The 12,355-nt window shown below is 41.2% G+C and overlaps 2 protein-coding genes across 2 annotated transcripts; both read right to left on the bottom strand.

Moving 5' to 3' along the window:
- Window positions 1-4,039: 4,039 nt before the first annotated feature.
- Window positions 4,040-6,322, bottom strand: LOC122863661 (thrombomodulin-like). The gene has a single exon (XM_044170347.1). It carries the CDS (start codon window positions 5,988-5,990, stop codon window positions 4,323-4,325), a length of 1,668 nt encoding a protein of 555 aa, XP_044026282.1. The 5' UTR covers window positions 5,991-6,322; the 3' UTR covers window positions 4,040-4,322.
- A 668-nt stretch (window positions 6,323-6,990) lies between these two features.
- Window positions 6,991-10,258, bottom strand: LOC122863662 (thrombomodulin-like). Its single transcript, XM_044170349.1, has one exon. It carries the CDS (start codon window positions 10,075-10,077, stop codon window positions 8,482-8,484), a length of 1,596 nt encoding a protein of 531 aa, XP_044026284.1. The 5' UTR covers window positions 10,078-10,258; the 3' UTR covers window positions 6,991-8,481.
- Between the last annotated feature and the right edge of the window lie 2,097 nt (window positions 10,259-12,355).

The raw sequence follows: 12,355 nt of genomic DNA, 5'->3' as shown, positions 1-12,355 counted from the left end.
TTGCTTTTGCTCTAGAAGCAAGCTCATACAAACTTAAATGATTGGTTAAAACATCCATTTCTAGCTGATTTTTTTATAATAAGTGACGTCATCGGCGTAAACCATAGCTGTCACCGTTGGCGCGTGTCCTACACATGTACCCGAGATAAGACTGTCAGTTAATTCAATTAATTAGAGGATTAATAGCCAAGGTGTATAAAGCAGGACTCAAAGGACAGCCCTGCTTCACACCTTTGTCTACTTCCAGAGACTCAGTTAAAACACCATTTACATTTACACACACACACTTGATTTGACATACAGACATTTGACCATTTCAATAAAAGCATCAGGAAAGCCATATGACTTCATGACGGACCCTTCACGGACACAATGCAGATGATGAGCTGAAACAGTTCTTTTTGTTTGGAAGGTATTTTCTATTGTAGGAGTCCATACATGACTGAATTGTAGCTGATATCAAAAGAGAGACCAAGTCCTTTCAAGATGGTCCAGGCCTCTTGAGCTTGAGCAATCCGGTTTTGCCTCGACCACTCACAATTAAATCTATTTTCTAGAGTCGGGACTCTGTGCCACCTTTTCCCCGCCCACTCATGTTTGCTTGACAATGGTTGGATCGTCGAATCACGATCTAATAAATATCTGCTCTGCTCTGAGACCCGTAAACATGATTTTCCGCCCGTCTGACAACACAGAGGAATGTCGCAATTTCCTAAATGACCAAATATCTTCTTCCTCTTTCCAAAACAACTTTCCTCGCTATATCACTCCAGTTGTTGCGGGGGACTGCTACAGCTGATAGTAGTAGCCTACTGCTACTAATTCTAATAATAATAATAATGATAATAATAGTAAAAATGTTATTTATACAGCACTTTTCAAAACAACATTACAATGTGCTTTACATGGTTGAACCTGGAACAAAAACATTTCAGGACTACAATGAAATAAAATCAGTTACATCAATAAACATTACAATAATAAAATGGAAATAAAATACCCAAACATAATATCCAAAATAAAAAGCAATACCATTAAACAGATAAGACAAGTTGGAAGTAAAATGGTGTGCTTGCATTAATAAAAGCTTTTATTAAAAAGATATTTTGAGATTGTGATTTAAAGGATGTCACCTATTCTTCAAGACTCTGATTTTCAGGCAGGGAGTTCTTAGGAACAGCCAGCAAAGTCCTGCCTGAGGATCTGAGGCTGCGCTCTGGCTCATTGGGGAGTAGAAATTCAGCAATATAACTGGGAGCTGAACCATGAAGTGCCTTAAAGGTGATCAGTAAAATCTTAAAATCAAATTTTAAAACTCACTGGTAACCAGTGAAGAGAGGCTAAAACAGGAGTGACATGATACTGTCTTGATCTAGTATTTGTTGAAAGAGCAGCTGTGTTTTTTGGCTTAAACCTAAATACAATTAATTACAATAATCCAATAGAGATGATATGAAAGCATGAATGACCTGGAGATCAGGTCAAGAGAAAAACAACCTGGATTTGAGATGCTCCTCAATTGATAAAAACATGATTGAAAATTTGTAATTTGTTTTTTAAATGAAAGGTCACCGTCAAATATCACACCCAGGTTTCTGGCTGGAGGTTTGACAGTTGTAGACAGGAAGCCAAGATGTTTTTGTATAATAGGGACTGACTTTTGGGGGACCAAAGATAATTATTTCTGATTTGTTTTCATTTATATTAAAAGATTTTTTGGACATTCTCATACAAGATAATAAATTATGAAAATGTATTTCTTCACTGTTTTTTAAAGGGACGTACATTTGTGTGTCATCTGCATAACAATGGTATTGGATTTTGTGTTTATGTATATGTGTTAGCATGTATACAGGAGAAGAACAACAAGGGGCCAAGGATGAAGCCTTGGGGAACACCACAGGTCAGAGGGGGAACAGAAGAGGATGCCTCACCAATGACTACTGAAAAAGTTAGTTGTTTTCTGTTTGATAAATAAGATTTAAACCAGTCTAGAGCAGTGCAGTGTCGAAATCGAGAAGAATTGAAATCAAACCATCATCATCATCATCAGCTGTAAGTAAAAGGTCGTTTGTCGCTTTGATGAGGGCAGTTTCGGCGCTATATCGTGAACGGAAACCTGATTAAAATTTGTCAACAATATCATAATTATTCATAAAATAAATCAACTCTAAGTAAACAGACTAACATTCTAAAATGTTTGATAAAAATGGTAATTTGGTTTGGTTTCTTTAACAGTGGGTGCAATACTGCATGCTTGAGGCAGGAGAGAACACAGCCACTGGACAGAGAGCTATTTACAATTGATAAAATAGTGGGACCAACACTGTTAAAATACTTTCTTGAGAAATCTGGCATGCATAACATCTAAAGGACTCAATGAAGGCTTTAGTTTGTCAATTGTGTCCCTGAAAGTGCACAGTGAAAGTTTCCTCAAGATTATTGAGCAGGGCAGAGGGGTTGTAATAACTGCAAATGCGCATGTGCCAGAGCAAATGAAACATGAGCTCGGCAGACCCATCTGGTTCCCAGGCTAGAGGGGTTGCAGTGTGCAGAAGGGTCACCAGTGACATGACTGATCTGGAGTTTGAATTCATTTATTTTGTTTGTGAAGAAGGACAGAAATTGCTCACAGATAATGGGGGAGGCTTCAGTTTGTTGGCTAGAAGATTCGGATTACAGATTCAGTAGTTTTGAAAAGAACTTTGGGGTTATGACGGTTTGTTGTAATGATGTTGGAGAAATAGTCGACCTGGCTTCTTTCACTGCGTTTTGATAAGTGTTCATATGTTTTTTCAGAATTCAATGAGACACCACCAGATGGTCCTTTTTCCATTTCCGTTCTGCTTGTCTGCATTTTCTCTTTATTTCTCTAATGTTGTTATTTAGCCAAGACGTTCTGCGAGTTGGTTTGACTTTACTGATTTTTGCAGATGCTATCGAGTACCACTTTACATGTATTATTGAAGTTATTTAGTAAATTGTATGTAGACAATTGGTTTTCGGTTATTGCAGTGGTGAAGGCCTCATGAAAGCAGAGTTGGTATTGAGGACATGAGAAGAAACATGAGTAGACACTGGGCAGGAGGTGGAAGGGAAGCCTTAAAAATAGTATCTTTGTCGTCAGAAACACATAAGCTAGCCTCACAGAGATCAGCACTTTCAAGAATAAAACCAGAAGAGAGAACAATGTCCAGGGTGTCCTTTTAAGACATACCCTTTTTCTAAGGGGGTTGTGGCGTTTTGCCATTACTTTTCATGAAGTTACTTATAATGAAAATAATAAAGTACAAGTACCTCAAAATTGTACTTTTGGATGTTCTTTAGAAAATGTACTTGGTTACATGCCACCACTGACTAGAATGCTAGTAGTAGTAGAACAATTGTGATGATTACTTGGCTACTACTACTACTGCTGCTGCTAGTGCAACCTCTTCTACAACTGTTACTAATAATTCTACTACTATTATTAATGCCATTGATATACCACTACTACTGCAACAACTATTACTGGTACTACTACAAATGTTATTACTGCTACTGCTGTTTTTACTACTAGTACTGCCTCCATAATATTAAATATTATTACAACATTACAAATGGGAATCAATAAAAAATGTGATGGAGTTAACTTTTTCTAATCTTTTCCTTATAAATATTGCTTACGTTTTATTCCCTTTTTCTGGAGTCAGATGTTAGCTGCTACTCTCTAATACATGTTGTTATCTAGGCTTATGTGTGCTCTGTGAGCAATGTGTGTGGAGGACATTAGTTTAATGGGGATCATTATAGTAGGAATCTGTGTGCATGTAACATTGTTTCTTCCCACAAATGTGACGTTATGAAGCAAATCTTGCACCTGGGGCTCTGCATGGATGACCTGTAATTCACTTATTTTTCCACATGGTGGGGCTGTCAGCCTGTGTCGGAGGCAAGAGTGGCTGAGAGAGCTATCAGAAAAAAACAGACATATCCTTCATTCCCATTTTATAATTTAATTTTATGTTCCAGAACAAACTTTTAAAAAAACCCAAAACAGTTCTCATCAGTCATTTTTTTATTACATTGCATCTGTTGTATGTGAGTTGAATGGTAGATAAAAGCAGTCTTCCAAAGCAGTGAATATCCTTCCACGAAGAAAACTTTAATATTTTTATAATATAATGTTGTTTTGTGAGTTTATAGTAACCTTATCTCCTATGGCAGCACCACATCCCTGTCCTCATTGTTTAGCTGTGAAATCTACACCCTTCAAAACCTATCCAAAACTGTCTTTGTAGATATGTTTTCGGGGTTTGACCTGTACATTCACATGTCGTGCTTTAGATGTCTCTCTGAGGCGGTTTCTCTTTAGTGTCACTCGTCACTTGCTGTAAATCGTAAGCTTCGTCCTCCGGAGCTTTGAGCGCCCCGGCGCTCTCCATCTTCCCTCTGCCGCTGAGGAAGTGATGAGCCAGAAAAACCAACAACACAATAAAAAAGGCAGTGCACACTATTATCCCCACAAGACCCCCCACTGTCACCCCAGAGGGTTGCCTTGTTGGATCTGGGTATGGCACAGGTGGTGTTGTGGGGATGTTTGGAGTCGTGGCCGCTCCGGTCCCCTCTGTGACCGTACCGTCCTCGTTTTTTACGCACGTGAATTGGCCAACTAGTGTATATCCTGGAGAGCATGTGCACACATAGCTGCCGAATGTGTTTTGACAATTCTGATCACAATAATCGGAAGAGCACTCGTCAAAGTCAATGCAAAACGTACCGTGTTCCCTCTCCTCTGATACATAACCCTCAGGGCAGTAGCACTGGAAACTGTCATTTGGGTCGCACTCGGCGACGCATTCCTCTTCCCCGCAGTAGAGTGTACACTTATTCGGCGACTTCGGGTCCTCTTTATATCCCTCATAACAAGAGCACTTGTAGCTACCAGCAGTGTTGTCACATATGTGCTCACATGGGGCGGACATGCACTCGTCCTCGTCTACACACATGCCGCCGAACATCGTGTATCCATCCTTGCAAACGCACTGAAACCCGCCGACGGTGTTGACGCACACGAAGTTCTCCCTGGGACATTGGCGCTTGTCCATGCAGTCGTTGAGGGCCAGGCACGACCTGCCGTCCTGCGCCAGCTTAAAGCCGTGGTCACACACGCACTTGTAGGAGTCGCCGCTCTTGTTGCACGCGTGCGCGCAGCGTAGGGGCAGGCACGGGTCTTCTGTGGCCACAACGCAGGTGACTTTATTTGCAGGGTTGACGGCTTGTCCCGGCGGGCAGTAGCAGGAGGGCCCCTGTTTGGGGTCCACTGCACATTTGTAATCACACCCACCTTTTTGTATGTCGCAGCTCCAGGGCGCCTGCTGCCACTGTTCGGACAAGCAGACGTATTTAGTCTCAGCTGGCCTCCGGAGAGCGATGCTTCCAGGTGGCAAAGACAGCACATCCTCGCCCCCAAACCCCAAGGTGGTCCAGTAGGTGACAGACTCGCCATCTGAAACCGCTAGACGTTTACACGGCTCACTGAAGCTGTACTCACAGAGAAACCCGGCCGCACGCTCGCCGCACGGTTCCTGGATCCATTTAAACTCGTCATTCTTGGAAACTGAGACGCAGCGATGAGAAGAACAGCTGCTGTCAAAACTTGGCGCCCAGTTGAAGAAGTCACTTTCGCTGTCTTTGGTCACCCACTGGAAACCTTTCAGATCAGCAGCTGCGTCTGGACAGCCGGTCGGTAGATGCAAACCGATCCAGAACCGCAACGTAAAGTTCCCCAACAAGATTAAAAGAATATCATGGGATACAGACGAGCGAATTGTCATTAAGTGGCCACCTTGATCTTTGCATTGATTCTGCGCAGTCGTGAAATCGCTGGGATCTTGGAACACAGTGAAACACTGGTTCCCGATGCAGTATCCGCTATTCGGCTCTATCCCGTCGGCTCTTCCCATCAGGGAAGTCAACACGACGACAAACAGTCCTATAACCTCCTTCATGTTTGAACCTCGGTTGTGTCCGTTTAAGTTCTAGCGCGTTCAAGCAGTCTATTGGCTTGTTTGTTTGAGAAAATATTTTTCTCGCATTTATAACCCCTCAACTCCATGTTAGTGCCCCGACGGAGGAAGGAAGTCGCTCTCATTCAGCATGCAGCCCGGCAACTTTCCTTTCACAAACTTTTTCCTCGGCACTGCGGACCACATCCCCAATTACGCACGGCTTTTACGCATGTACGCACCGAAGCCGCACGCACGCAAGGGGGACTCTGCCCAACGCCCCCTATTTGCAGTAGCCCCTCCCAACTCCACGCTGCACAAAATGTCAGTCCAAACAAGTCGTTTGGTCTCGTGGTCAGACATTAAATCCAGTTTTCCTTGAAGCGAGGTTAAAATTGTGACAAGTGACATAATTGCACTTTTCCAAGATATTTTTTATTGGTTTTAGACATTTTCTGAACATGAAAGTCATAATATCTCAAAGCAAGGCAGAAAATGGAAGAGGATAAGACAATGAAAAACTTGAAAAAGATGATTTTCATCTGAGACAAGAGGTCAGCAATGAAATGCAGATATTTACATATTAGATAGATACAGCTTTTTTGCTAGCTTGTTTTGAGAAAAATAAGATAAATGTATCAAATTGTAAAGATGAATATTTTCTATCACATTGACTCCACTCCCTTATTGTGTAGTATATGGACTGCACCCAATTCTGTGACTTGAACGTACACTATGTGCATTGGTATAAGGTATACAGACACTTCCTATCCAAGTCATTATTGCCTCTAATGTTGGTGATCATGCTTATTCCAATGTTGCCCTTACTACAAACTATGCAGTTTAAGTTCACAGGAGGCAGCTGAGAAAGAGTAACAGAAGAGTAATTTAAACTAAGATTTACATTGATTTCTTACATGGGACGCATCAAAGCGCAATGCACCTAAAAATAATATACTTATAATATTTGACATAAAAATAGAAGAAAACCCCAATACAACCCTTATTTCCAACCTTTAGTCTTTTAATTTATGATTCAATAGTGATATTCACCAACACAAAATCAACATGCCTGTTATACAGACATACTGTATAGTGGCTGGGCATATCACAACAAGTTGCAAATGTGTTTTCCTATACGTAGACCGTAGCAGCACAGTTTTACATTCATGTTTAGCTGATCTCTCAAAGCGTGCGGCACAGCGTCTGTGGCTCCAAGAGCAGTCAGTTATACAGTAAAGTTAAGAACATTCGACCTCATGTCAGTGTCAGTGGTAGCCATGTACAGCCAGTATAGCACGTCAAGATTATCAGTGAATATGGTAACATGTAATTCCATTATATTTCACATAAGCCAACTGAACTGTAGCTGTTTTATTCAGTGCTATTTGCAGCAGATACAGAATAATGTCTTTTGTTACCCTGCGTCATGACTCAATGTTCAGATGGAACCGAATGTGGACTTTTTCTCCAAAGTATGCACCCGGTAATACCAATATCTTTAAGTTTTCAAACCCGTCAAGTATCTGCATGTGAAAATGGTCCATAAAGCTTGAATACATGCTGCCATGAGAGAAACAGTTCCAATAGCAAGCAATACCTCCCAAAACAAATAGTGATCTGCTTCGAAACTAGATATACTGTGTATCTATCACAAATGTCATAAACCACGTAATATATTTCATTAGCAAACATCAGTCACAGTGAGTCATTGTGCTTGTGTAACACACAAAAACACCATCAAATACTGACTAAAAAGAACTTTTTAAAATCCTTTTATCGTTGAGTGTTATTTTACCTAAATATAAAAACCATGAAGGTTTAATTTTGGTAGCTATAAAAAAGCAGTAAGTTACAACCAATATGTGGAATGTTACATTACTTGCGATATGAGAAATGAAAATGTCACACCAAGAGCAAGGTACATTTTGTTTTCCAGTGCAGTGAGGTGTGAATACAGTGCAACAAAGTGAAATCAGACACGAACCTGGCTCTGTTATGAGAGAATCTTGTCATTCGTGACAGTGACAACATTTTTTTCAACACTTTTGAGTGCCATTACTATTAGACTTTTCTCTCTTTCCGTGTAACAGCATCCTATTTGTTATATATAACTCCAAAAATTGGCCTAATTGATTTTTACATTTCTGCAAAAAAAGGTTGATAACTATTTAATTGAATTTGAGGATGTGAATTTGAATAACAATTCCATATACAAATCTATTATACTTTCAGAAAGCATTAAGCTGTTTTGGTTTAAAGCCTGAAATTTTCATTTTATGTGCCTTCACTAATATGACATATACTATGACTTCACAGTATGTGACTGATTACAGCATTAACAGATAAATAAACAGTTTCCCTTTAACACTGCATATGGATAACTGTGAAAAGGTCCAGTACTGTAAATTTGTATCTCTCTGAGGAAAGAAAACAGTACACGGTGACATGAGAAGAAGCTCGAGAAAATCATCATACTTCCACGTATGTGTGATTAAGGTATTTGCGAGTCGTTTTTGAACTGTTTGTCGAAGGATAACCTCTTATACGTCTCTGTGGTCACCTGCTGCAGGTAGAAAATATCGATATCTGGGTGTTTGAAGGAGGGAAGTTTAAAGTTGCCGCAACGTTTGATCGTTTTTCGGATTAATAAAAACAGCAGCGCCGCACACAGCGACGTGAACACGGTGATACCCAGGATGCTGCCGGTCTTGATGTAAGAGGGCACTGCGGCTGGCTCAACGCTGATTGCTGTGGGGAATGGAGGAGCTGAGCCTGATCCATCATCCTCCTCCTTGTCCTCTTCGATGGGTACGCACATGTACTCATTGTGCAGCTCGAACCCCTCATTGCACAAACATCTATAACCACCGAATACATTTTCACACTTGTGATCACACTGCTTCTCGATCTCACATTCATTTATGTCAGTGCAAAAGGGGGTGTTGTTCTTTATGTCTTGAATGTATCCCTCGGGGCAGTAACAGTCAAGCATGTTGTTCGTATGATTAGCGGAGATGCATGTGGCTGGACAGTCAATATCGGTGCAGTTCAGCTCACACTTGGTGGGGTCTTTGGCTGACACCCTGAACCCTGTCCTGCACGTACACTCATAAACCCCTTTGGGTTTCTCACACAGTAAGTGCTCACAGTTATCACAGATCGTAATGTCCACACACACTCCACCCTCCTCAATGAAGCCATCTTTGCACCTGCACTCGAACCCTCCCTTGGTGTTCTCACACTCCTCACCCTCACCTGTGCATGGGTTCTCCTCTTTACACTCATTCACGTCCACGCAGCGCTTCCCGTCCGGCGCCAGCCTGTAGCCTGTGCTGCACTTGCACACATAGGTGTCGCCCTCCTGTTGGCACTCGTGTGGACAGTCGGCGCACGGATCTGTGGCGCAGTTGATGTTGTTGGGATGGAGTGTTTGCCCTGCTGGACAGGTGCAGGTTTGTAGTGTAGAGCTGCAGTTGTGCTCACAGCCGCCCTGCAACACCTCACACTTCCAGGGAGCACGCAACCACTTGCTCTGGAAACAGACATGTTTGGAGTCCGGATATTTACCGCCAGCCTTTTCCGCTAGAGCGATGGTTCCCGGTGGAAACGTTTCCGAATCGCTCACCTCAACGTCCATATGCAAGGTGTACTTCACCCGTGCGCCCCCACCTGCCTGCAAGCCACTGCAAGGCTCATCGAATGTATACTGGCACAGAAAGCCGTTCAGGTTTTCATGGCACGGCACCCACAACACCGTGAAGTTCCGTCCCGAGATGGCGGAGCAGAATTGGGTACCTGTCGCAACTTCCTCTGTTGTCCTGTCGGTTCTGTCCAGCTTCAGCCAGTAACTACCGCTGAGCCCGCCCGGTGGACTCCTCAGTATCTTCTCTACGTGTTCCAGGCTGAACACGAATAACTGTCCACCCCGGCCGTCGCAGCTTTTCTGTGCGCCTGGAAAGTCCTCGGGCTCCTGGTAAAGTGCAAAACATTGAGTCCCGGTGCAATGTCCGCGCTGAGAGAGGACAGTTTCCTCCAGCCCGCAGAGGAAAACCACACAAATAAGCAGTGCCTTTGTTGTAGGAATCATGATATCGATGTTAGAAAAGCTGCCGGTGGTGGTATAAACTTCTGTGTTCGACGATCTGAAGCTGATACAGCGACTGAAAGCTGAACATTGTCCCCACTTATAACAGCCTCCAACTGTATTTTTTTTGTCGGACCAGGCGAGGAAGGAAGTTCCGTTCTGGCCAGTGCTTTAAGCCCCGGTCTGATTGCTCAACCCCCACGCTGTCCAAAATCCTTATCTCAAAGAGACTGGCCCAACAAAACACACACACACGCACAGACAGAGCGCACACACATGTGCGCGCTCGGGTACATGAATTCTTAATAAGAGAAGGACTAACAAAATCCCATAATCCTCCCCCTCTCTCGATTTAGATAATATTCCTCTTAAAGTCTCATGGGAAGAGAGACCTCTGCCAAAAATCCAACTCTCACAAAACTGATACACATGTATAATCTTTACTGTTGTTTTTTGGCATGTCCTTAAGATATAATTAATGGTCTGTCAAAAAATATTAAGGAAATAATTTACTGTAAACTGCTGTATAATGTCACCATTTGACATCAAATAGGGCCTACTTAAAAGTTAAGAAACTCCTGCTCTGGATAAACCAATGTGTGAACCAGTGTTTAGAGGCTGAACCCCTGTAGCATCAGTTTTACTTCATATCTTGACCGACATATTTTTATTTTGAAGGCAGGATAACTGAGGGGGAAAAGTTATTAAATTAAGTCGGTATATTGGGAACAGGAAGGTATTTTTGAGTGGTCAAATAATGTAAATGATTAAAGTCAACATCCCATTGAAATTATAGGGAAAATATGATGGAAAATGAGATTTTTGCTCACAAAGTAACAAAGAGTACTGTACTTTAGAGTAACAATAATAACAATAACCTCTACAATATAATATGTTAGATTTTGCAGCACCCAGACCAGATACAGCATTAAAACTTCAAATGACTCCAAATGAATGCTGATCTTGCTCTTTGTTTGCTGGATGTATAAATAAGCCAGCCCGTTCTCTTCAATCTTTATACAAATAACACAACTTTACACTTTCAAATTGCGAGTAGTGCATACGCCAAAGTCCAGTTTTGTGTGCAGGTGAAATGTATAGTGGCCAACAAGGGCAAACCCACTGCAACTTAAGAAAACACATGCAAATAGACAAAACACAAGCAAATTAAGAAAACACCTTCCTCCCGCGTCTTTTCGAAAACACGCTGCAAATCCCCAAAAGCGCTGCAAATACACACAGCACAACCAAATACAGAAACATGCTGCAAATTCACAAAACGACAATGGAAGTGTTTCCAGAGGACACTAAAAAGATTTGTAACTCACAAAGTCAGGTCCGCATCTTCTGTTCATTGTTTTTCTGTAATTTTGTTTTGTACTTTCTCCACTTTCTGCATGCAGAAAAAGTTTGTAAAGCATTTTTTGAACTGAAAATTACAGTTACAATTTGAAGGAATTGGAAAAAAAAATGTTGAAAAACTACTGTTAATCAGATATAATAGCCAGGTTCATCAGTGATGACAGATTGACTGTCTAATATGTGTATTTCTGGTCTAATAATGCCTGTATGATTATTATGCAAGCTACATGTGTTGTATTGAATGAACACAGAATTAAAACAAAACAGAATTACATTTTTTTGTTTTTAATTACAAATTAAGTATGGATTATCTGATGATACACGGCCCAAACTATTAAATTTTCAATGATTAAAAACCATTTTGTTATCTTGAGTGTAGGGAGGATGGATGTGTCAAACAAACACAGGACTTTCATCCAGGAGGTCGCTGTTTGAAACCAAAAGTCAATGTTAAAATGTCAACAACTTACAACTCATAATGTATAACTTCTGTTCTGTTGCCCCCAAGTGACCAAAAAAGACAAATGAATGCAGCCTTAAAGAACAGTTTTAATTTCAATTGATTATTTTTACCTTGTGCAAATTGTTTTACTTGCTGTAAGTAAAGAATGTTAATACTCCAACACTGTCATACTTCTTAATCAATAAATCACTGTGCAACAGTTACAGTAACATTTAAAATGTGCTTAATAATAGAAACATTAACTAAGAAAAGCCCTCTTTCCAGGAGAGACAATGACTCATGGATTCGGAAGGCAGGCAAACTTCCTTAAGGTACAATAATAACTACAGAGGTAGAGACACAATTGTCTGTCTTATGGTCAACCTAAATCAGTCATCTTTCTTAAACTATTCAATATCTTCTCTCAGATTAGTGGAGCTGGCAGAGGAGGAAGAGAGCTGCCTTCCACTTTCCTCA

Source organism: Siniperca chuatsi, linkage group LG16, assembly GCF_020085105.1.
Source record: "Siniperca chuatsi isolate FFG_IHB_CAS linkage group LG16, ASM2008510v1, whole genome shotgun sequence".
In the NCBI taxonomy this organism is placed as follows: domain Eukaryota; kingdom Metazoa; phylum Chordata; class Actinopteri; order Centrarchiformes; family Sinipercidae; genus Siniperca; species Siniperca chuatsi.
The sequence above is the reverse complement of the archived record's forward strand: the minus strand, read 5'-3'. Positions and strand labels throughout refer to the sequence as shown.